At 44.2% G+C, this 23,622-nt stretch overlaps 1 protein-coding gene across 1 annotated transcript in view; it reads right to left on the minus strand.

Annotated features, from left to right (window-relative positions):
* Positions 1–1,489: 1,489 nt before the first annotated feature.
* LOC140852427 (DNA-directed RNA polymerases II, IV and V subunit 9A-like) overlaps positions 1,490–23,622 on the minus strand; it is a 36,349-nt gene continuing 14,216 nt past the window's right edge. Inside the window, exons 3-4 of the mRNA XM_073245357.1 lie at positions 21,768–21,926; positions 1,490–1,639 (exon numbers count right to left, since the gene is read on the minus strand). Coding sequence (XP_073101458.1) covers positions 1,490–1,639; positions 21,768–21,926 — 309 coding nt within the window. The remainder of the gene's footprint in view (positions 1,640–21,767; positions 21,927–23,622) is intronic.

A 23,622-nucleotide genomic window follows, 5' to 3' on the forward strand; every position in this document is an offset into this window, starting at 1 on the left:
GGTCCACAGAGAAGCTAGCTTCCTAATCTGCATTGGGGCCAACCTCAATTCTGTGGCCACAATCTATTTGTGTGGTACCTGCTCTAGTATCATTACTTCTCAAATTAGGGAGGGAAACACACGACGCAAAGATGATGCACCAAAAGCTAAATCTCACACTGATATATGATACCATTCCCAAGTAGTACTTTAACTCTGGGCAGGAATGTTCGTGGTCTTCTGTTGGCCAATAAGCAAATTGGTAGGCCATTTGAAGCTCTCGTGGAGTCATATGACCATGACATAAACTGCACGGTGGCATCTACTCATCAATCTCTCCACCGATACCCGCCGTCAAAATGGGCCTTGGCCTGCGGGCCAACCCGTTTAGATCTTTAAAATAGTAGGACTGGGTCAGTGTTTTAGCAGCCCATTTAACAAAAAAGCCTTTTAGCCCGATCCATTTATAGCCCAGCCCGTGGAGGGCTGGTCCGTCTAGCCCGCGGGCCAGTCCGTTTTTTTTAAAAAAATTATTTTAAAATAATTTAACCACTTAAAGTAATCAGTAAATAATCAATTATTTCTATAATATCTTTTTTCTCATTTCTATGTCTCATTAGTCATTACTTCCATCGTTAATGTCTAATAACTCAAATCACTTTTTTCAAGCCTTAGTCCCTATTCATCTTCCCACTACCCATCTGATCATTATTACTCTCTCCTTTCTTCAAATGGCCTGTGATATACTAAGCATACCAATCACTACAGTGGCTAGTGAATCAGCTTTTAGCATTGGTGCTCATATTTTAAATAAATATAGATGCTGCCTCCTTGGTGATCATGTGCAAGCTCTCATTTGCACCCGCAATTGGTTACATGGCTTTATTCATGATGGTAATATCTTTTTTTATAATTTAAGATAAGAATTTGAATTTAGTTAGATGCAAAATAGATTTTTTCTAACTATTTATTGATCTTTGTTATTTGTTACTTGTGGATTGCAGATGAAGATGATGATTCAACTACAAAAGTTGATGCAAATTTGTCAAAACAAGATTGTCAAGTTTCTAATGTTATAATTGATGAAGATGAGGATGATTATTGATTAATGAAATGTTGACAAAAATCTTAAGAATAGGGACTGAATTTCAATAGTTGGACTCAATGTTATTTGAACAATATTTATTACTTCTTGGTTTGTTTGATTTTGTGGAGTTTAATTAGTCTGTGGTGTTTTTTCTTATAGAGAATAGAGATTATGATATTATTACAAAAATTTTGGAGTTTTTTCATGTTCACTTTTAGTGTTTTAAAATTTGATGTAGGGATTGATTTTATTTATTTATTTGATGAAGTATTATGTTTGAGAGTTTTTTAATTTATTATAATTCTTTAATTTTTATAAATTTTATAATTATTTTAATTTTTTTGGTGAGCTATAAGGGCCGGCCCGTTTAGGCCCTTCACTTATAAGGGCTAGGGCTGGACCGCCTATTTGATGGCCCGTTTATCAAAAGAACTTTTTTGGTCCGACCCTAATGGGCCCGATTTGTGAAGGACCGGCCCTCCACGGGTCAGGCCGGCCGGTTTTGATGGCTCTACAACTTGGGTTGCAGCAGACAAAGAAGAGGGTCATACCTTCTTCCCCTCTACTAGCAGCCTGCAATTTCCATAAATAAACCACATCAGCTATATATAACATAAACTAACTAGCAGGTCTACAAAAGCGGATTTGCAAAACTAGCCAGCAATAATTCAGTGATCTGCACGTAGTTTACCCGATTCCAAAAGCATGCAAAAAGATGTGGATTATGGCATCTCACGTGCTGGGTAATGAGTTTCAGATAAGCTACAGTAAATTTTCAGAAGAGAGGATATAATAGATTAAAGAAATGTAGGCCGATTTCCAGGATGTCCCAAGTAATAATGCATGGCTATCCATATATATTCAATCATCCGGGTATCTCCTCTTGATGATGCCAAAGAAACAAGATTTTACTGAAAACAATGGGATCACCAGGAACGAGCACAATATGTGCTCTTCATCACCACCAAGCACATCCATCAACATTACACTTATTGCTTTTCTAAGGTATTGGCATGTCTCTGAACTCTGAAGAGCTGCAAGTGCATTCATGTACGATCTCCTTGAATACCAACTTTCAGAATCATCAGTTAATCACATTGGATGCTATAACCGGCAAGTATTGGTCCTTAATTTTTGATCAGTCGTACATGATAATTTTGCATGTGTTTCAAGGATGTATTTTATTTTTCAAAAAATAAAAAAAGAAAAAGAATCTAATTTCACACTCCTGGAATCCTTGTCAAACTGTGAAATAAAACTCAGGAAAAACAACAGCTTCTGGCATCAACTACAAGATGAGGAAGTCCAAGAAGCAGGGAGTTTGGTTCTTGATATAGTTTTGTTGCGGTCAATCCCCTCATCATCTGGTCACCGGGAACGTGCACCTACAAGGAAAGTCTACATTGACCGGAGATACCTCCGGCGGGGACCCTCCGATGGTCAAGTCAAAGAGGAAACTAGGCAACAGTGGAAAAGAATCAGGGGGGCTCAGTGATGGAGAGAGGGCGAGAGCCTCAGAGAGAGAGAGAGCTTCCGAGAGCTTACTCGAGCTTACCAGAGCTGTTGCCTTACCCCATTTTTTTAGTAGAATATGGTATAGTCCCGCCATTAATGGTGTGGACAACTGGAGAGTTGTTAAATCGTCGGGAGTTGTCAGGTCGCCGGAGGTTGTCAAATCGTTGATGGGCTGTCAGGTCATTGGAATTAATCCATGTCCTTGGCAGGATAGCGCCCCACATCTTCGGCAGGACAACACCTCCTGACGGTCGTACGGCATATCCTTGGCGAGACAGCAGCCCATGCCAGTTATACAACGTTCGGACGGGCTGGCCGACTATACGTCGGGATTCGGCTGTCAGGTGGTGACTCGGGAGCACGGTCGGCCGATCTGGTGGCTTGTAGAAGTCGGACGTCGGCGGTCACCCCCGACAGAGAGTCGATGATATGGGTTCGGCCTTTCAGCCGGTTGGGGATAGTACTGGCCTGTTCGGCCGGCATACTCTGGGCCGGATATTGTCGGAGTCGTCCGTCCGTCGGGTGGGTAGAGTCGGGTGTCGGTTGGACCATCCCGAGGATGAGTCGGCGTCGGAGGTCAGTCGGTGAGTCAGCGTCGGGGGTCAGTCGGTATATCCCAACAGTTGCCCCTCCCACTCCTGAGTCTGATGTCGTGTTGGCCCATGTTACCACGTGGGTGACGGCGTCGGGCGAAAGGAGTGGATTTTCATCACGTCATGCCTCGATTCTGCCGACCACATCAACGGATGATCTGGCGTCAGGCATCACATTGGGAATGCAAACCACCGCCAGGTGTTCCATTGGGAACGCGGACCGCCATCAGGCATCCCATCAGAAATGCGAACCGCCGTCAGCTAATTAATCCCGAGATGCGATTTTTTCTGCCACGTGTCAGGAGGTCATTGGGTTAGAGTCATTCGCACGGATGGAGGCGATGTGGCTCGATCTGGGGCAGATGTGTCGAATCGTCGGACCGAGGAAGGGCCCAGATGCTGCCACATGTCAACATCCGAAAGACCCTCGTTGGGCGTGCTCCCATCCTGGCCATCGAGGGGCACTATATATATAGGGTCACTTGTATCCAAAACTTCACTTTTCACAGTCCTATTACTGACGCTGGGACTCTGTCGAGTGGTCCCCCAGTTCCAGATAGTTGTTCTTGTCTCCTCCTTGAAAAGTTTTTCTCGAAACTTTTCATCTTTGTCTTCTTGCGTTTTTCGCTTCCTTTGCATCTTCACCTCCTTTTGATTTTCTTTTTTATTCTCCTTTCTTGGGGCTAGCATCATGGCTAGAACCTCTCCTCCAGGAAGTCAGTCGGGGAACCCGACTGATGATTCTCAGTCGACCCCAGAGGTGGAGGTTTCTTCACTTTCAGGGCCAAATGTCGAACGGCTCAAGGAACTGTATGGTATCCCAGAGCAGTTCGGACTTTTCGCCCCAGGGACTGAGGGTCGGGTTAATAACCCGTCTCAGGGCCAGGGGTGGCCTTCTATGTCGAGGACCTTCGGGCTGGTCTTCGTCTTTCGATTTTGGAGTTCGTCCGGAACATCTTGGACTATTACAGGTTCTGTCCGGTGCAACTGGCGTCGAACTCAGTCTGACTAATAGTCAGCTTTGCCTTGCTGTGTCAGCTTCTGCCGACCTCCCCTCGAATTTCTCTCTTTCGGACGTTCTTCGTCCTCCGACCCCATCCAAAAGCCCGAGAGTGGTGGTTTTTCAATCTCCGAAAAGGTCTTTCCTTCATCACCGACCTTCCCTCGTCAATCTATGGGTGGAAGAACCAATTTTTTTTTGCTTCCTCTTCGCTACCTTGGGGGTTTCCTTTTCATTGGGGCGACCCTCGAACTCAGCCGAACGAAAACAGCCGAGTGGAAGCAGAAGATCGGGAGGACTTCTACCGACTCAAGGATATGTCGATACCGAAGCAGAGAGAGCTTGTCACCAAACAAGCTCTTTATGACGCCGACCTAAGTTCGGCCCCCCGTCTAGGTACAGTCTGACCCGTCGGTTGTCTTTTAGCTTTTTATCTGTCTCCAAACTTGTGCTAACTCTTTTGTTGAAATTGCAGGCATGCCGTCGAGAGTGAGATTGATGGACGTCGATATTCGGTAGCATGCGGCGAGGAAGAGACCGACGTCTGGGGCTGGACCTTCATGGCCACCCAAGAGGCTCCAGACGTCATCCTCGACCGTCGTGGCGACGGCGACCGCCCAGCCCGAACCAGTCATTACCTTGTCGGCGTCGGCGGTGCCACCCGAGGCGCAACCCGAGGAGAGGGCGACGGAGGGGGTAGCCGAAGGAGTATCGGTGGCCTCGTCGGTGGAGGAGGTTCGGGTTGGAGCACGGGAGCTCGAACGACCTGCGGCGGCTCCCATCACGGCCTCGGGGGGGACTCAGTCAAGTTCGAGCCTCCCATCCTTCCCCGATCTTCGGAGCTGGACGGTCGATCGGGGGAAGGCCCCGATGGCGCCGGCGGACGACATGAGGTCGGGGGACCGTGTTGCCTCGTCCGACATTCGGGTTCCTGAGAGAGCGTCGGCCCTGGCCAACCACAACTTGGCCAGGAGGTTGTGTCAGGCGACCATTCTCTCGATCGATCGGGAGCTTCTGAAGAGTCGGCCAGTGATCGAGATGTTGTCCTCCTTCTACCCAACTTTGACCGGGGTAAGTTCTGCTTTGTCTTCCCTCTCCATCGTTGTTTTTATTATTTTATTCTTCTGACGATCGGCCTTCTGCTTACAGCTGATCGATAGTATGTTCGAACTGGAGGTCGGGTACTGGAGGTTCGACGACATCTGGATGGCCTGAAAGGGCAGGGCAGAGACCGCCAAAGCTGAGAAGGTGACGTTGGTCGAGCAGCTGAAGCTGTCGGCCGATCGGGAGGTCAGTATCGAGGAGGAGATCTCCCATCTTACCGATGCCCTGGCTGCCTCGGGGGCCAAACTTCAGTCAGCCCGCGAGGAAGCCAAGCGTAAGGCCCGTACCGCTCATCGGCTGCGGCATGAGCGGGATGGTTGCGTCGGTGAGCTCGAGGCTGAGCACGAGCAACTCTGGGTTAGCCTGGAGAATCTGTCCAAGGCAGAGGAGAACTTGTCCACCGCCCAAGCCGACGCAGACATAGCGAAGGCGGAGGCGGAGTCAGCCAAGGAAGCGCTGACCAGGGCGGTGGAGGACTTCCGCGGCTCCGACAAGTATTGCGAGGAGCTTCTGGAGAGTGGCTTCACCTCGTACCGAGTGGGGTACGAGGATGCCCGGGATACAGTCCAGGGTCTGTACCCGAAGCTTGATCTCAGCAGTGTCGTTCCTCCAGGGTCGGAGGGCCAAGCCGCAGAGGAGGTGGCCGACCCAACGTTGGGAGATCACACTGCTGCAGAGGAGGCCATCCCAGAGCCGGGGGAATAAGCCACCGAAGGTGAGGCGGCTCCAACCTCCGATCCTACTCCGACCCGAGCGGGCACACCAGTCACCCCTGAACTTTTCCCAATCCAGGAAGTTGACTCCGACGAGTAGTCAGAGCATCTATTATTTTTGCTTTTGTTTTGGATACTTGTAATCGGGCTTCGGCCCAATTTTGTAAGTCCAGTTTCAACTTGAATGAAATTGAAAACTTTTAATTTTCTTCTTCATGTGACTTCAAAGTGTATGTTTCGCCGAGACTCCCCCGAGCGTACAAGTCGTAGGCCCGACGTACCATGTTAGGACGTTCAGTAGGATCCCGCATAGCCAATCAAGATAGCCGGTAGCGTGCGCCACGATAAGGGAAGAGCAAGCTCCGATCATAGACCGACGTCCTGACTGTCGTACAGGTTGTATAGGATCCGATGGTCGAGGGTGTAAGTCGAGCGTCCGTCGCCCCGACCTGGGTCAGATGTGCATGTCGAGTCGGGTGTCGACCGACCTTCGGATGCAGCTCGTTGATATGATCATTCTGTAGAATCCTATAGTCGAGTGGTGTCCGACGTATTTAGTTAGGATAACGATGATAAGTCGAATATTCATTGTCCGGACCTTGATCGGGTGTATACGTCGCGACGTATGATAAACGGTGGTAAGTCGAATACTCTTCGATCGGTCGTGACCAGATCAGTATGTCGCGAGTGCGACGTCGGTCGAGTTGGCATTTTGCCCTTCTTGGCAGGAGCCAAGTCGGCAAGTTAGCCAGTCACATTGATCGAGTATCGACTGTGGAAGGGGTGTGGCTTCAACTTAGAGAGGTTTTCATTACCAACGCCGGCCTTCCGTTAATGTGGATAGAGCGGTACTCACAAGAGTCTGATGTGTCATTGGTGATCAGGCCGTCGATTCCCAACGGAATGTCAGGCCCAAGTCGGGGCGTCGGGGCTCATATTTTTGGCGAGGGCCGAGCCATGGCGGGGAGCCGGACTTCATAGACTCTGGGGTTTCAAAATTGAGTTGTATTCCGAACAAGGGCATAAAGAATTCATTGATGGTACAATTTCAAGTTGTCGGCATTCCAAGTCTGAGGGATGGCCGTTCCTCCCAGAGTCTCAAGTCGGTAGGTGCCCGATCTACAGGCGTCTGCTATCTTGTAGGGTCCTTCCCAGTTCGGGGACAGTTTTCCTTGATCTAGAGGCTTCGAGACTTCCGCCTTCCTTAAGACCAGATCTCCGGGTCTGAAAAACTTGGGCTTAACTTTAGCATTGTAGTATCGGGCCACTCTTTGTCGGTAAGAGGCCATGAGGAGTTAAGCCTCGTGTTGGAGCTCGGATAAGAGGTCCAAGTCAGCTCTCTGACACTCGAAGTTGCCTGGTTCACAGTACTGCTCAACTCTAGTCGATGGTAGCTTGATCTCGAGTGGGATCATTACCTCCGTCCCGTAGGTCAGGTTGAAAGGAGACTCTCCGATCGGGATACGGGGTGTCGTTCGGTATGCCCACAGGACGGAGTGTAATTCCTCAACCCAGAGGCCTCTGGCTTCATTCAGTCGAGTCTTCAATCCATGTAGAATGGTTCGGTTGGTTACTTCAACTTTTCCGTTGGACTGTGGATGCCCGACCGAGGTCAGCTTGTGCATGATATAAAATCTTGCACAGAGTTCTCTGAAGTCTCGGTTATCGAATTATCGTCCATTGTCGGTGATGATAGTGTGTGGCAGCCCGAACCTGAAGATGATGGACTTCTGGACGAAGTCTTCCATCTTGCGCTCGATGATTTACGCTAGAGGTTCGGCCTCCACCCACTTGGTGAAGTAGTCGATCGTGACAACTATGAACTTTCTTTGGCCAGATACCGGAGGAAAAGGGCCAAGTATGTCGATTCCCCACTGGACGAAGGGCCACGGGACAACAATGAAAGTCAGCTGGTTAGCGGGTCGGTGTTGTATGTTGGCATACTTTTGACATGGTTCATACCTCCGAACCAACTCAGCCGCATCTTTCTTCATGGTGGGCTAGTAGTAACCTTGCCGTAGGACTTTATAGGCCAAGGATTTGCCCCCCAGGTGATTTCTGCAGATCCCTTCATGCACCTCTCCGAGTGCGTAGTCCACGTCCGTCGGTCCCAGATACCTCAGCAAGGGAAGGGAGAATGATCTTTTGTAGAGTCGCCTGTCCATCATTACATATTGGGAGGCCGTCCATCGAAGTCGCTTGGCTTCCGTGGGATCTCCGGGGCTGGTTCCATCGGTCAGATACTGAATGATCGGATCCATCCAGCTTGGCTCGGTCGTTAGTTGCAGCACCTCCTCAGTCTTGTCGGTGCTCGATTGCTCGAGACTCTCCACAAGTGTCTGGCCTAAAGTGCCGTAGTCGGACGTCGCAAGCCTAGAGAGTGCATCGGTCCGAGCGTTCTCCATCCTGAGAATGTGGGAGATTTCAAAATACTTAAGATGTGCTACAAGATCTCTCACTTTCTGAAGATATTTTGCCATGGTCGGGTCCCGCGCTTCAAATTCGCCTCTGACTTGCCCCACAATCAGCTGAGAGTCGGAGAAGACTCGGAGGCTGTCGATTCCGAGCTCCTTCACCACTCTAAAGCCAGCGAGGAGTGCTTCATACTCGACTTGATTATTAGAGACTTTGAAGTCGAATCAGAGGACGTACTTGGTAACCACTCCCTCCGAGTTGGTGAGCAAGAACCCGGCCCCACTCCCTTGAGCATTGGAAGCTCCATCGATGTGCAATATCCAGGTTGACCCGGGGTCATATTCAGAGATCGCAGCCTCTTTGGAGCTCCCATCTTCCGACATTTGGTTGGTTGTCAGGCATTCTGCAATAAAGTCGGCCAGAACCTGAACTTTCAAAGCAGGTTACGGTCGGTACTGAATATCAAACTCACTCAGCTTCACCGTCCATTTCGCCAGTCGTCCTAATATGTCGAGATGATACAGGATCGCCCTCAGGGGCTGGTCGGTGAGGACCACGATGGCATGCACTTGAAAATATGAACGGAGTCGCTGTGCTGATACGACCAAGGTGAATATCATTTTCTCTACCCTTGAGTATCGAGTTTCAGCTTCGTGGAGTACTTTGCTGGTATAATATATGGGCTGGTGAATTCGACTCTCATTCTCCCGGACGAGCACTGAGCTAACCGCCTCGGGGGAGGTAGCCAAGTAAAGGTACAATGTTTCTTCGACCTCTGGCTTCACAAGCAGGGGCGGAGAAGCCAGATATTTCTTCAAATCTTCGAAGGCTTCCCGACACTTATTCGGCCAAGAGAAGTCCCTTGCCTGCCTCAGGGTTTTGAAGAACAGGAGGCATCTCTCAGCTGATCAAGAAATGAATCGGCTAAGCGTGATGATCTTTTCATTGAGCTACTGTACCTCCTTTTTGATGTTCGGATGCCGCATATCGATGATCGCCTTTATCTTCTCGGGATTGGCCTCAATTCTGCGTTGAGAAATGAGGAACCCGAGGAACTTCCCCGAAGCCACTCCGAAGGTGCACTTGGCCGAGTTCAGCTTCATCCGATGTCGTCGAAGAGTGCAAAAATTTTTTTTAAGATCTTGGATGTGACCTGAAGTCTATGCACTCTTCACCAGCATGTCATCCACGTACACCTCCATGTTGCACCCGATTTGATCTTTGAAGACCTTATTGACGAGTCACTGGTAGGTGGCTCTGGCATTCTTCAGACTGAAGGGCATCACTCTATAGTAGTAAAGGTGGCCCTTGGTGGTCACGAAGGCCGTATGCTCCTCATCCTCGGGCGCCATCCAGATCTGGTTATATCCAGCAAAGGCATCCATGAAGCTGAGCAGTCGATGGTCGGACGTCGCATCCACCAGTTGGTCGATCTTCGACAGCGGAAAGCTGTCCTTCGGGCAGGCATGATTCAGGTCGGTATAGTCGATACAGATCCTCCACTTTTCATTGGCTTTCTTCACCATGACGACATTGGCGATTCAGTCGGGATATGTGGTTTCTCTGATGAACCCCACCTCGAGTAGCTTATCCATTTCTTCGTCGATGGCCTTTTGCCTTTCGAGAGCAAAAGACCATTTCTTCTGTCTCACCGACCTCATGCCAGGGGCGATGTTGAGTCGGTGAGTCATTATTTTTGGAGGGATGCCAGGCATATCCACTGCCGACCAAGCGAATACGTCGACGTTGGCCTTCAACAGCTCAACCAGCTGCTGTCGCTCCGAATCGGATAATCGCAACCCGACCCAGATCACCTGTTCAGGATTTTTTGCTATTGGGATGGAAACTAGCTGTTCAGCCGGTTCACCCCGTTCCTCCTCTTCCCATTGGTCCAACTTGTCGACCGGCAGGAAATTCTTCGGTGCATTACTTTGAGTGGAGATTTGGAAGCATCGCCGAGCGAGCTGTTGATCCCTGTGCATTTCTCTAGCTCTGTTTTTGATCGAGAATCGGACCAGCAGGTAGTATGTCGAGACTATCGCTCTAAGAGCATTTAGTCCGAGTCTTCCAAGTATGGCGTTGTAGGCCGAAGGTACTTGGATGACCGTGAAAGTTAAGTGGACGGTGATTTATCGTGGTTCGGTTCCAGCTGTCACAGGAAGAGTAATTTCTCCTTCCACCGTGACGGCATTTCCAGCGAAACCTACTAGGGGCGTAGAGACTCTCTTGAGCCGATCAATCGACAGTCGCATTTGGAAGAAGGTCGAGTAGAACAAAATATTAGTCGAACTTCTATTATCAATAAGAATCCTTCTTACATTATAATTCACTATTGTTGCCGAGACAACAACAGTGACATCATGGGGAGTTTGGATTCCCCGAGCATCTTCATCTGTAAAGATGATTACATCATCCTGACGCAGCTTCTTCATCGACTCTCCTTCAGCAATCGTCCTTCGGTCCAATCGTTTGGAGATCATGTTGATGACCGCGGCCGTAGGCTAATTGTTCGCTGCTTCTTCAATCGGTTGGGGTCATCGGTCGGAGATGGGTCGAGTTGGCGGGTTCCTTCGAAACTTTTTGAGATATCCTCACGTATGAGGGCCTCTATTTCATTTTTGAGTTGGATACACTGCTCGGTGTTTTGATCATGGCATCGATGGAATCGGCAGTATTTTCTCCGATCGAGGCCCTTTGCCTTCAGAGGTGGAGGCCGTCGCAGGTATTCCTCTCCTTCGATCTCCATTAAGATCTGCGCACAAGGAGTGGAGAGAGAGGTGTAGGAGTCATACCTGCGATGCATCGATCTCGGACTCCACCGTCGGGGCGATCTCGGGCTCTGTCATCGGGGCGAGATCCGTTTGTTGGTCGGGGGCCCGCTAGGCTCAGCAGGAGCCCGACTTTTCTTTCGCTTCTCCTTCGGGCCCTTAATCTCGGTCAGGCACCGATCAGAAGCTCCTTCGTCTGCGCGCATGTATTTATACGCGCGCTCCAGCAATTCGGCATATATCCGGAGGAGGGTCTTGTCCAAGGAGTATGTGAATCGGGACCCCCTTAGCCCCCTCTTCATGGCTGATATGGTCATGTCTTCATTGAAGTCCCGAACCTCAAGCGTGGCCGCGTTGAATCGGATCACGAAGTGTCGGAGCATTTCATTTTCTCCCTACCTACGGGAGAAAAGGCTGTCCGAGGTTCGTGGCGATTTCCGGCGGGTGCTGAAATTGGCCACGAAAAAATGCTCGAGCTATCCGAAGGAGTGGATACTTCCTTAGCGGAGGCTGGAGTACCAGGCCCTGGCAGCTTTGCGAAGTGTGGCGGGGAAGCCGATACAGAGGAGGGCATCGGTTGCCCCTTGGATTGTCACGAGAGCCTTGTAGCTCTCTAGATGGTCAACTGGGTCGGTGGAGCCGTCGTAAGGCTCCACATGAGGCATCTTGAACCGACTAGGAATCGGTTCATCGAGGATGAATCGGGAGAGAGGCTAGGTGGTCTGAAAGTCGACGTCGTTCGAAGACTTCTGTCCATCCACCTGGAGCTGGGCAAGCCGACGGTCGATTTTTTCGAACCTACGTTCGTAGTCCTCCAACCATCGGTGTTGGGAAACCCCAGGGGTTGAACCTCCTGACGAATCTAAGAGGGAGGCAGACGGTGTCTGCGGCCGCTTCTCCTTCCTCGCTCGTTCCAGTTGGGAAGGAGAGAGACGCCGAGACCGATGGGTGTCACACTGTGGCCACCTCCCCCCTTCTCGATGGGAGTGCTGAGACGGCCGCTCTTAAGGAAGAGACAAAGATCGATGCGGGCGTCGGTGGCTGCTTCTGGACGGCATCGGGCACGTCGTCGGTTGTTCCGTCGGTGGGTGTTGCTACTGGGTTGGTTGTTGCTGAAGGTTTTTGACCGCGTTCCTCAGAACAGTCATCTGCTGCATGATCACCGCAATCTGTGCCTCCGTGGTCACCATAGGATGCGGAGAGCTGGGTTCCACCATAGAGAGTGGAGGGGAGACCTCTTCCCGATGGGAAGAGTGCCTCGTCGATCCGGTAGCTCTCGATTGCTGAGCCTTGATTCTTGTCATCTTGAAAGGATTTTCAAGCTCTATGGAGGTCGTCTACCCCCCTACCTGGTGTGCCAAATCTATTGCGGCCAATCCCCTCGTCGTCTGGTCACCGAAAATGCGCACCTACAAGGGAAGTCCACACTGACCGGAGATACCTCCAGCAGGGACCCTCCGATGGTCAAGTCAGAGAGGAGATTAGGCAACAGCGGAAAAGAATCAAGGGGGCTCAGTGATGGAGAGAGGGCGAGAGCCTCAGAGAGAGAGAGCTTCTGAGAGCTTACTCGAGCTTACCAGAGCTGTTGTCATACCCCATTTTTATAGTAGAATACGGTATGGTCCCGCCATTAATGGTGTGGACAACTAGAGAGTTGTCAAATCATCAGAGGTTGTCAGATCGTCGGGGGTTGTCAAATCATCGATGGGCTGTCAGGTCATTAGAATTAATCAATGTCCTTGGCAGGATAGCGCCCCACGTCCTCGGCAGGACAACACCCCCTGACAGTCATACGGCATGTCTTTGGCGGGATAGCAGCCCATGCCGGTTATACGGCATTCGGACGGGCTGGCCGACTATACGTTGGGATTCAGCTGTCGGGTGGTGACTCGAGAGCACGGTCGCCCGATCTGGTGGCTTGTAGAAATCGAACGTCGGCGGCCACCCCTGACAGAGAGTCGATGATATGGGTTCGGCCTTTCGACCGATTGGGGATAGTACTGGCCTGTTTGGCCGGCATACTCCGGGCCGGATATTGTCGGAGTCGTCCGTCCGTCGGGTGGGTAGAGTCGGGTGTCAGTTGGACCATCCCAAGGATGAGTCGGCGTCAGAGGTCAGTCGGTGAGTCGGCATCGGGGGTCGGTCGGTATATCCCAACAGTTTGAACCTGGTTTGCGTACATGTGAAAGTAGAATTTGGATTTTCTTAAACTTGTTAAGGACATATGTTATAAACTGCCACATTCAAAAATACATGAAATGGTCGCTTGGCTAGGATGATCACCTGACTATGATGTCACTACAGTGAAAATGGTAAAAGGCGACGCTATAAAAGGTATTTTACGATGCTAATAAGTATCGAAAATAAGCTTTACGACGTTTCAAAAAGCATCGCGAAAGTGTTGCCTATGTAAGAGTGGAGACGAAAAGAGACGAAAAGCACCGACGCTTTTTAAAAGCATTGCAATATTTTCTAACAACGCTTTAAAGCATCGTAAAATTAAATTTTATGATATTTTTTAGCATCGTTAATGACAACGCGTCTTCCACTCTACCAAGATGCTTTTCGAAGCATCGGCAGTTAAGTCACTAACGATGCTTATAAGCGTCGTTAATCAGTCTATTAACGACGCTTATAAGCATCGTTAATTTTTTCAATAAAAAAAATATATATATAAATTTTATATATAAGAAAAAGAATACATACATTTTTATACAAAATTATATCAATTATTCAAACATAAACCTGTACAATCACCACCATTCACATCAAAAGCAAACTTCAATAGCAAATTTAACCAAACCAAAAGATATTATTTTATATAAATAAAAATAAAGTACTAATCATCCATTACAATCAAGAGTTCAACCTAACTAAAAATATACCAAAAATATAAGACTATAATAAAAATAAAATGATGTCAATCTGTAGGTGGATGGTCGTTGCTGTCTCCACGTGACGTGCCGCCGTCTCGATGGGTGCCTGATGTGCCAGGAGCCTACAAGAAACATATGAAAAGCTTGATTTGCATATCTATAAATAAAAATATATAGATTATTAAATTAATACAAAAATATATATTTAATAATATGTGTTTATCTGAGATGGGCCATACATCTCTAATAAAGATGTAAGCTGATCAATCTGTCCCCTCATGGCCTGCATCTCAGCACGGCTCTGTCGCATCTCCTCCATCTCAGCGGCACGACTCTATCTAATCTCCTGTATCTCCACCTCGAGTCTGCGGACGCGTGAATCCTGAGCATCTACTGCAGCATGCTGCGTATATCTACTAACCTCAGATAACTGAGTGGGGGTGACTCCTACTTCATAACCCCTCACTCGGTCGTAGCGCTCTGGTCCCATCAACTCTGTGAATACCTCGACCTCGATACGGTTCTGCTGCGTAGATGCTGCGGACTCGTCGTCACACTCCGCAATGAGAGATGTAGTCCTCTCCTGTATTTATTTTAAAAATAAGAGTTATACATTAATAGCTAACAAAATTAAATTAAAATCATTGTAAAAAATAGAATATTAATAATACCGTACATCTAAATCTCTCGACTCATCTCAAATAAAAGTACCATCCTGATGAGTATGAGTCATTCTATAAAACTTCACTTTATCGGGTTCCCTCCCATGCTCATCCACCTACACAAATAATTTTAATTTTAAGCAAACAGTTATAATAATTTAAAAAAATATATGAGTATCATGATACAGACATGGTCCATGATACATAATGATATTAGTTATATAAATATTTCAACATAAAAATTAGAAGTTAATTATGAAAGTTTAAGGAACATACAAACTCCTGTCGGAGTCGTGCATAACTCTTTGACCCCGATGTATGAGGAACAGACTGAGCTGCTCGTGCAGCTCTACCAATAGTAGAATAAGTCTGTAAAATAAAGTAAAGAACTTATTATATATATAATATATAATATATAATATAAATTAATATTTTTATAAAATATTTAAAAGAAAAGATAATGAGCAGATAATATGCCTGTGCCCTCTCGGAGAACCAATAATGAACCAACTCCATCCACTGATGAGGGGGTACATCAGGAGGACAATTCTTAGTAACCTCCTGCTCTGTCATACCCTATCTCATATAGTCCCTCTTCAATTGTGCTCTATATTCTTTCCATTTGCGGTTGAAAGACTTCATTACAAAATCATGAGTGGATGGAGGAAGAACAAACTTGCTCTATAAAAAAAAAGTTAAATGAAATAAATTATATAAGTAATTAACAATTAATATACAGTATGAACATCAATTCATTACCTCTATAACTCGGAGGAGCTCAACTTTGTACGTTGGAAGCATGTCATTCCATTTTGCATAGCCCAACGGACATAGCTGAGGCCTCCGAGTAACAGTCTCCAAAAATGAAGTCAATAAGCAGACAGCTTTCTTAATTGGCTGACCTAGCTGATTGCACTCCACAACAATTCTCTCGCCCTCACGCATCTACCACACATCTCGTACTACTGTGGGTCCGCGTCTGAAGCGTACTCTCTCGGATCCGTCTACAAAAAATACATAAAAGTAACGATATCATAAATATATATAAAATAAAATAAAAATAAAATTACATAAAAAATAATATATACCCTGCACGTGTATCTCATCATCTGACTGATAAATAGGAGGATCGTGCTGTGCTGATGATGAAGAAGGACAGGGCTCGGAATGCTGTGCAGCTGAATTGACCTCAGGCTGCTGTGCTGAGAAGACGTACCGGCCTCTGTCTGTGAAAACTGGAACTGCACACCAACATATCGTCCCCTGCGATGCATGATGTCACCTAGCATTTATATAAATAAAAGGTAGAATCAGTTAATATATGGAGTAAAATAACACAATAATTAATGCAAATTATATACATCATAAATAATTATTATCAGTAACAATCAAGCAGTAGTGTTTCCTTCAAATTCTGTCCTAACCAACGTCGTCGTAGCATTTAAATCATCAGCTGGCACAAAATTGTAGGACATACATTGTGTATAAGTGTCATCGTCATCATGCTCCACTTGATTTTTCATATCATATAAGTCTCTAGATTTTGTTTTGATGACAGTAAACCAATCTTTATCTTTTGCATCTTGTACATAAAATACTTGACGAGCTTGAGATGAAAAAAATGAATGGGTCATCCTTCAATAACACACCAGTGTGTATCAACCTTGAAAAATTTACAAGTGTAAATCTATTTGCATCTTGTTTCAAACCCCTTGGTGAGTTTATGTCTACCCAATCACATCTAAACAATACTACTTTAAATTTTTCATAATAATCTAACTCATAGATATCTTTAAGTGCACCATAATAGGATTTTCCATCCGCTTCCACCATAACACCGCTATTCTGTATTTTTCTAAATTTCTTCCGTTCTCTAGTATGAAATTTAAAGTCATTAATTATGAAACTGTTATATCTATTTACAATCTTGTTAGGTCCTCGAGCAAGAGCTATTAGTTCATCTGAATTATTTCTCTCCATCATTTTTGATACCTAAAAAAAATGATATAAAGTGCTGTTGAGTTATCTGATATTAAATATGTATCAAAAATTAATATATCCCATAATTAAATATAAATCACACCTGATTCGAAAGCTACATAGGGAATAACTCGACCAACCATCGCTGTTCAATCCTTGTATTAGGACAAATATTATGATTGGCTCGTCTCTGATAAATTAAAAATTCACTGCACAAAATATAAATATATCATTTAAAATATTATATCTAATATAAAATTTAAATCTTAATATCATGCCTTAAATATACTAACCTGCGATGGTCAGATATTATATCACTATGAAGTAACACATAACGATATGCTTGTGCTAAAGATTTTTGATCAAGTACAATACTTTCAGCTCTTCCCAAGAATTTTCAGTAGTTGAGAACTTATACAGTTCTGCATTCTCCACAAAGTCATTATGCCGTTGAGGTCGACTAAAAATAGTCTCTACACCTTGAAGATATCTTGAACAAAATGTCAAATATTTATCAGCAATATATCCTTCAGCAATCGAGCCCTCGAGATAGACTCTATTTCGTACATAATCTTTAAGACGCACAAGATACCTTCCAGAATTAAATATTTATTAAAATAAATAAATATACGGATACAATAGAATATGTACATTAATCAAAAGATGGGTTTATGGTTCTATGCAATATAATTTTTTTAAAAATTAATTCATAATTAACATTGTATGGCATCTTTTATTGGCCTAAGCGTGTAGGGCTGGATGCCTTCGGCTCCAACTGGGACCAAAGACCCGAGCACGCAAGGCCGAGACATAAGTCTCGTGCATGTTAATTAAATATTGTGCACTGTGTCATAAATTTTTAACAACTAAATTAGATAATTATTCGATGGCAACTAAATAACAAAAGAATCAACAAAATAAACCCTTAGGATTAGCATGCATCTTAACCAAGTCATTCAAAATTCTCATATACAATAAAACAAACAATCTCTTTTCCAAAGTCAGTCTAGCCATCAAAAGCTAAGGCATCACAATTAAATCTAAAAATAATTAACAAAAATAATTAAAATATTATCTAAATCCTTTAACTACTACGTACACTTCCAAATAATGCCATACATGAGAATAATCTTCCAATCTAAAAAACAAAACATTATTAGAGAAATGAATTACTTACAGTGGACAATAATACGAGAAAATACTAGACGATATTATTTTCGTCAAATATATGTATTCAATAAAAAAATATAACAGTCAATAATTAATATATATTTTATCTATTTTAAATTATCCAAAATATATTTAAAAAAATTTAAATTATATACCAAAGATCAGAGAGTGAGAGGGCAGAGGAGCACCGATAGCTGGAAGGGAGGCGGTGCGGTCGGTAAGCAAGGGGGCCAAGGAGCACGGCCCACTGGGAGGGCCGGGGATGGGTGTCGGAGGCCGGGGAGGGAGGACAGGGGGGCCACCTGTCGGCTGGGTCGGTGGCCAGGTCGGGGGGGGGCAGTGGGGTGCGGCGTCGGGGATGGGTGTCGGAGGTCGGGGAGGGAGGACAGGGGGGCCACCTGTCGGCTAGGTCAGTGGTCGAGTCGGGGGTCGGGGGGGTGGGGGGGCAGTGGGGTACGACATCGGGGAGGGGGATGGTGGGATGCGGCCGGGTCGGGGAGGGGGATCGGGGGGTCTTTTGGGCCTGCGAAGATGGCCGCTGGGAGGGGGGAGGGGAGGAGGGCCGGTGGGGTGGCTTCGAGGAGGGCGGACCGCGTACGGCGTGGACGACGTAGGTGCGGCGTGGATGGATGCGGCAGCAGAGGGGAGCGGCGGACGGCGGTGCGACGTGGACGGCGGGTGCGGCGCCGATGGTGGAGAATCGACGGAGATGGGGGTCGGGAGGGGATTAGGGCACGGAGGAATGGGAGGAATGGGTGGGAGGGGGCGGCGGCAGATAGATTAGAGCACGGAAGAATAAGGATCGGATTAAGTGAATCTAACGACGCATTTTAGCATCGCTAAATAATGATGCAAAAAAACGTCAGTATTTTCTTTATTTAACGATGCTTTTGCTAAAAATGTTGGCATTGACAATGCTGAAATTTTACGATGCTTTTAAGCGTCGTTGAAAATACGACGCTTTTTAAAAGCGTCGGTAGGTTAGTACAACCTGGCAACACTTTCAAAAAGCATCGGCGAAAAATGATGGTTAATTTTTCTTTTTACTGTAGTGTGTGAATATTGATACTCTGACACATACGAAAGCGTCGGCAAAAAATGATGGTTAATTTTTTTTTTTTACTGTAGTGTGTGAATATTGACACTCTGACATGCATATGTTTCCTTTAATTTATTCTTTGAACTATATATCCAAAAGATTTAAAAGAAAAGGTGCTAAGGTTAAATAAGAATATAAGAAAGAGTACACCTTGGCAGTTTACCATTTGTATCTGCCAAATTGAGATGAAAAACAAATTGGGCTAAAAGCTCCACTTGATAATCAGGTGAGTACAAGTAATGTCTTCTAGAAGGATTCCACGACATAGTAATTCCAATGCCCATTCCTTTTTGAAACTTAGCTATTGAGAAGTCAACTCACAGCAGGACCTCTAGAAACAGTCATCTCGATGAGTTCAGCAAAGGACTTCAGTAGCAAGCTTTATGAATAGAATCACAACATGGTAAACCACATTCCTCACAGCCACACAAAAAGAACATGATGATCATTAACAATTATCATTGTTAAATCTCACATTAAAAAGAAGAATATGTAAAGCACTTCTGAGAAGGACAATAACCCTAAATTTAGGCTTCAAATTAGCATCTAATCCTCAAGGGCCTATACTTTTTAAGGATCAGTGTATAATTCACAATGATATATGACATCTGATGCTAAGTTTAATCAACATTGCAGCTCCTATTCCCTTAACAATTGATTAAAGCTCTGTATAAATCATAGTCGAACTCTTCCAAATCCCATATGCTGAAAATAGTCTTTTTCTAGTAAGAATGTGCAAAACATAGTGCAAAAACAATGGTTTATCTTATTATCAAATAAATAGCTTTGCATGCCATGCACATGACCATTGTCACCCTATATAATCTGTAGCAAATTCATATCACCATCTCATGAAGCATGTTCTAATCCTTTAAGTGTGATAACCACAACAGATGGTGTTTTGGAACCTTCAATTTTCTCTCCTCCTGAGGCTAAGAGAAGGACATCATCCTACAGATCCTTCAGTTCTTCTCCAAATAACAAGGACAATAGAAGGAAATAGAAAATATGATCCTAATATATTGTACAAAATTAAATTTGTTTAGTGCATTGACTTGGCCAGGTGTTTGCAAACTCCATTTAGCAATTACTCTTAGCAACAATTCACAAATAGCTGGGGAAAAGTTCACTAGATGTCTAATAAAATTTCACTAGCAAACTCTTCCATATAAAGCAAAGCATTGAAAAGTTAAAATAAAATCGTAATGGTAATAGATTTGTTTTAAAAACCCATATAACTGAATTGGGTAAGAACTAGTAGCGAACTTTCAAGAATCATTAACTTCACTACAACACTCTTAAAGTTGCACAGACAAATGTGAATAAAAACATGTCACAAGGGACATTTTTCACTTTGCTAGCATTAGTGCAACAAACTTAACTGCTTCTGTCTCTCAAACACTGTTTGTACAAGGACCTGTCAAGGATCCTGAGAGCAAACGTTTTGAGTAACAGACTAGTAAAGTGCTTTTAAGACTACTTCAATATGTGATAAATGATGCATCATGTCACCATCTCATCCTAGCGACAAGAAGAGCATCATAAAGTAACACCAGGACCACAGATGCATCCTTGTAAATCCATTGACAAATTTGAAGATGTTTCATAAGGATACCACTGTTGGCAAAGATGTGTGCATCATTGGATGCCTACTTGAAAAAAATGAGAAAACTCAAGTGCCACGGATTGTGCTCTACCGAGCTAATAAAGAATGAAATGGTGTTATTAACTATATTTTACTACGGGACAATATATGGACAGCATAGAACAATGTCTTTACTTTTCCGTGAAAAAAAAGCAAAGTTAACAAAAGAAATGAACATCAATAATTAGTATAACTGTCTCTTTCAGTTTTTTTGGTTTCATGTATAAAACTAGGCCTTTTTAGAATGCAACAACACAACTCAAGAAACAATTAAGAATCTTTAGAAGATATATTCTAGTTTTTTTTTTATTATTTTACTTCATTGGACAATGTAAAACTTTGTAATGACAGATAAGGCCACATCAAGATAACATTTACTGATCATAGTCGATAGCTTAAAGAAGCTGTAAAAGATGATAGACATAACTGGACAACAATCTTAGAGGTCGTGCTGATAACTGTACAAATACTTCCAAACTTTTTGGAACCTAAAAAACCCCTTATTGAACACTTTCGAACCATACAAAAGAGATTATCCAGGGGCTTTTTCTAATTAAATCCACTCCTGAATCCTCATCTGACTAGATTTTTCTTTAAATCATAGGCACTTATTCACTGAGACGTTTGTATTACTATTGGGTCAGCCATTTGTGACCCATCATCTGAGGCTCTGAGCTACTACAAGCCCCAGCTTAAGAAGGTTTTCGGGATTCGAACTCTCTCAAGAGTATTTAGCATATGACAATTGACAACCAACCATGATGACGTTCCCAGCTCTCTTTAAAAGATCATCCCTACAGAAGCACGTCCCTTGAAAACCTTAATTCTCTCTCTTCCCCATCAAACTCCATTCACATGTCGCAGGGTGGCCCAAATCCCTTTGCCTTTGAGACAAGCAGTTCCAAGTGCCTCAAAGATAGTAGTTCTGTTACGATTCTATAAGTATGTTGTGTTGACATGATTAGTTAAAACATCAATAAAGTTGTTTAATCAATTTAACCAAAAAGGTGATCCTATATAAAATCAAGCTTTCTTGCATCAAACATCAATGCAAGGAAGCATTATTCAAAAATGATATCAATATCTCCAGACTTTTACCATCATCTAATTCAGAATCTGTGCTCATTAGTATAACATTACATATGGTGAAGTAGAACTGACCTGGAAGAACACAGCTTCAGGATGGTTGCATTTCACGCATCTGACATCCTTGGTGCGAGGAAGAGTAGGATCATTTGCGACATCTTGTAGGATTTGAGTGCGTTCACCAACTGTATGGTGCACTTCATTTCTATAGACACAAAAGCTGTCAGCAACCTCCTGCATCAGAAGAGGGCTTATTTCAATGCAAACTTCAATGGAGCAGCACTGTTAAAGATGAAATGATGAGAAAAAATCGCTACAGTTAGAACACAAGCAACACAGGTTAGATAATGCCCCTTGTAAAGATGGATCTTAGATTTTGGCTGTCTGAAAAGATGACAGAGGAGACCAAATAAGAGTCGACATGCGGTTTCAAAAAGGAATTTCCACACACTTCAGAATGTGGAAGACTTGTCCTTCAATATGAACTAATGATGAATCAGAATCCACAGACCTAAACCAACTTTATATAATAAAGCTTGGTGAGAGGATCAAACTGGGATGGCCTGAGCTGTGTGCAAGGACGTAGGAATAGGATAGTTTAGGGATTGAAGCAGCTTTGTTGCTGAGAACAGGACAACAAAGAAATAATATTAGTCTTCTAGGGCGAAGGATCAAACAGTCCTGCCCTAGGGTTTTATGTGTGAAGGATGATTGGAGAAATCAAGATCTAGGGCTCTCAAGGCTCAATTGAATGGTACACTATGAGGTTATAATTAGATATAAGCAATTTAATGCGCACAGATTTAAACAGGCAGCAATAACTTTAGATCTGAACAATCAAATAATATAACGAGTATTGAAATCTCTATTTATATTGAAATCAACAAGTATTTCAATTCAGTATTAAATACTAGAAAGATATGAAGAAAACTGAAATCTGATGATAAGCTTTGACATCATAGCAGGAAGCACTTAACAGAAAATAATATAAAGAAGAAGAAAGGATAACCAAGAATGGAAGAGATATGGGAGAGGGGGAGGAGAAACAGCCAGCTTAAGGCCTTCTTTACTTCATAAAAACTTTTTGGCGTACATCACCTTGCAACAGACCCTTTCTGGACTCTTGATAGACTAAACAAGATTGCTAGAAAATTTCTGGTTGGAGTCACGGACTCTTGCAAATAAGGATAGAAATCTCTCAAAAATCTCACTAATCCTGGATCTTTGAAGAAAGAGATATTGAGAGAGATCGAGAATTCTCACTATTTTTTAGATTCATGGATCAAATTTAACTCAATAAGATCTTTCACCCACTTTTTTTCCATCAAGAATATTTTATGAAACTCTTTGATCCTCAAATTTTGAGTGTCCTACTTTCATATGATTCATAGGGTTCAACAAATAATCAATATTTCACAATTGAACACTGTTATTGAAAGCAGGCTGCTAAAATATATTGATACTAAGTACCAAAAAATAAATATTTTACATCAATTTCAACTAAAAAAAAAAAGAAAAAAAGAGAGAGAGAGAGAAAAACTACAAAGGGTCGTCTACCTAATATCATTGTATCATGTCAACATCCATATAATGTAAAGATCCATGCTAATGAGAAATATCATCATTCACCAAACATAATAGCATACTTACAGGATAAAAATGTTCACAAACATCAACCATAAAATAAGAATATCTATAGTCACATAGCGTCAACCATAGAAGAATTATATCCACAATCATATAACATAATTAAGTTCTCTTTTTCATCTTCTCTGTGACACTCCATTGACTAGGGCATGAAATAACTAGACCCAGCATGTGCTCTCTCAATATAGAATAGTGGCCGCTATAGCAGGTTTTCTTTCGATATGTTGGCAGCTTCATACTCAAACCCTATATAGCGCAATTATGGTACTTAGCATAGCATTTT

Source organism: Elaeis guineensis, chromosome 11 (genome assembly GCF_000442705.2).
Source record: "Elaeis guineensis isolate ETL-2024a chromosome 11, EG11, whole genome shotgun sequence".
Taxonomy (NCBI): Eukaryota; Viridiplantae; Streptophyta; class Magnoliopsida; order Arecales; family Arecaceae; genus Elaeis; species Elaeis guineensis.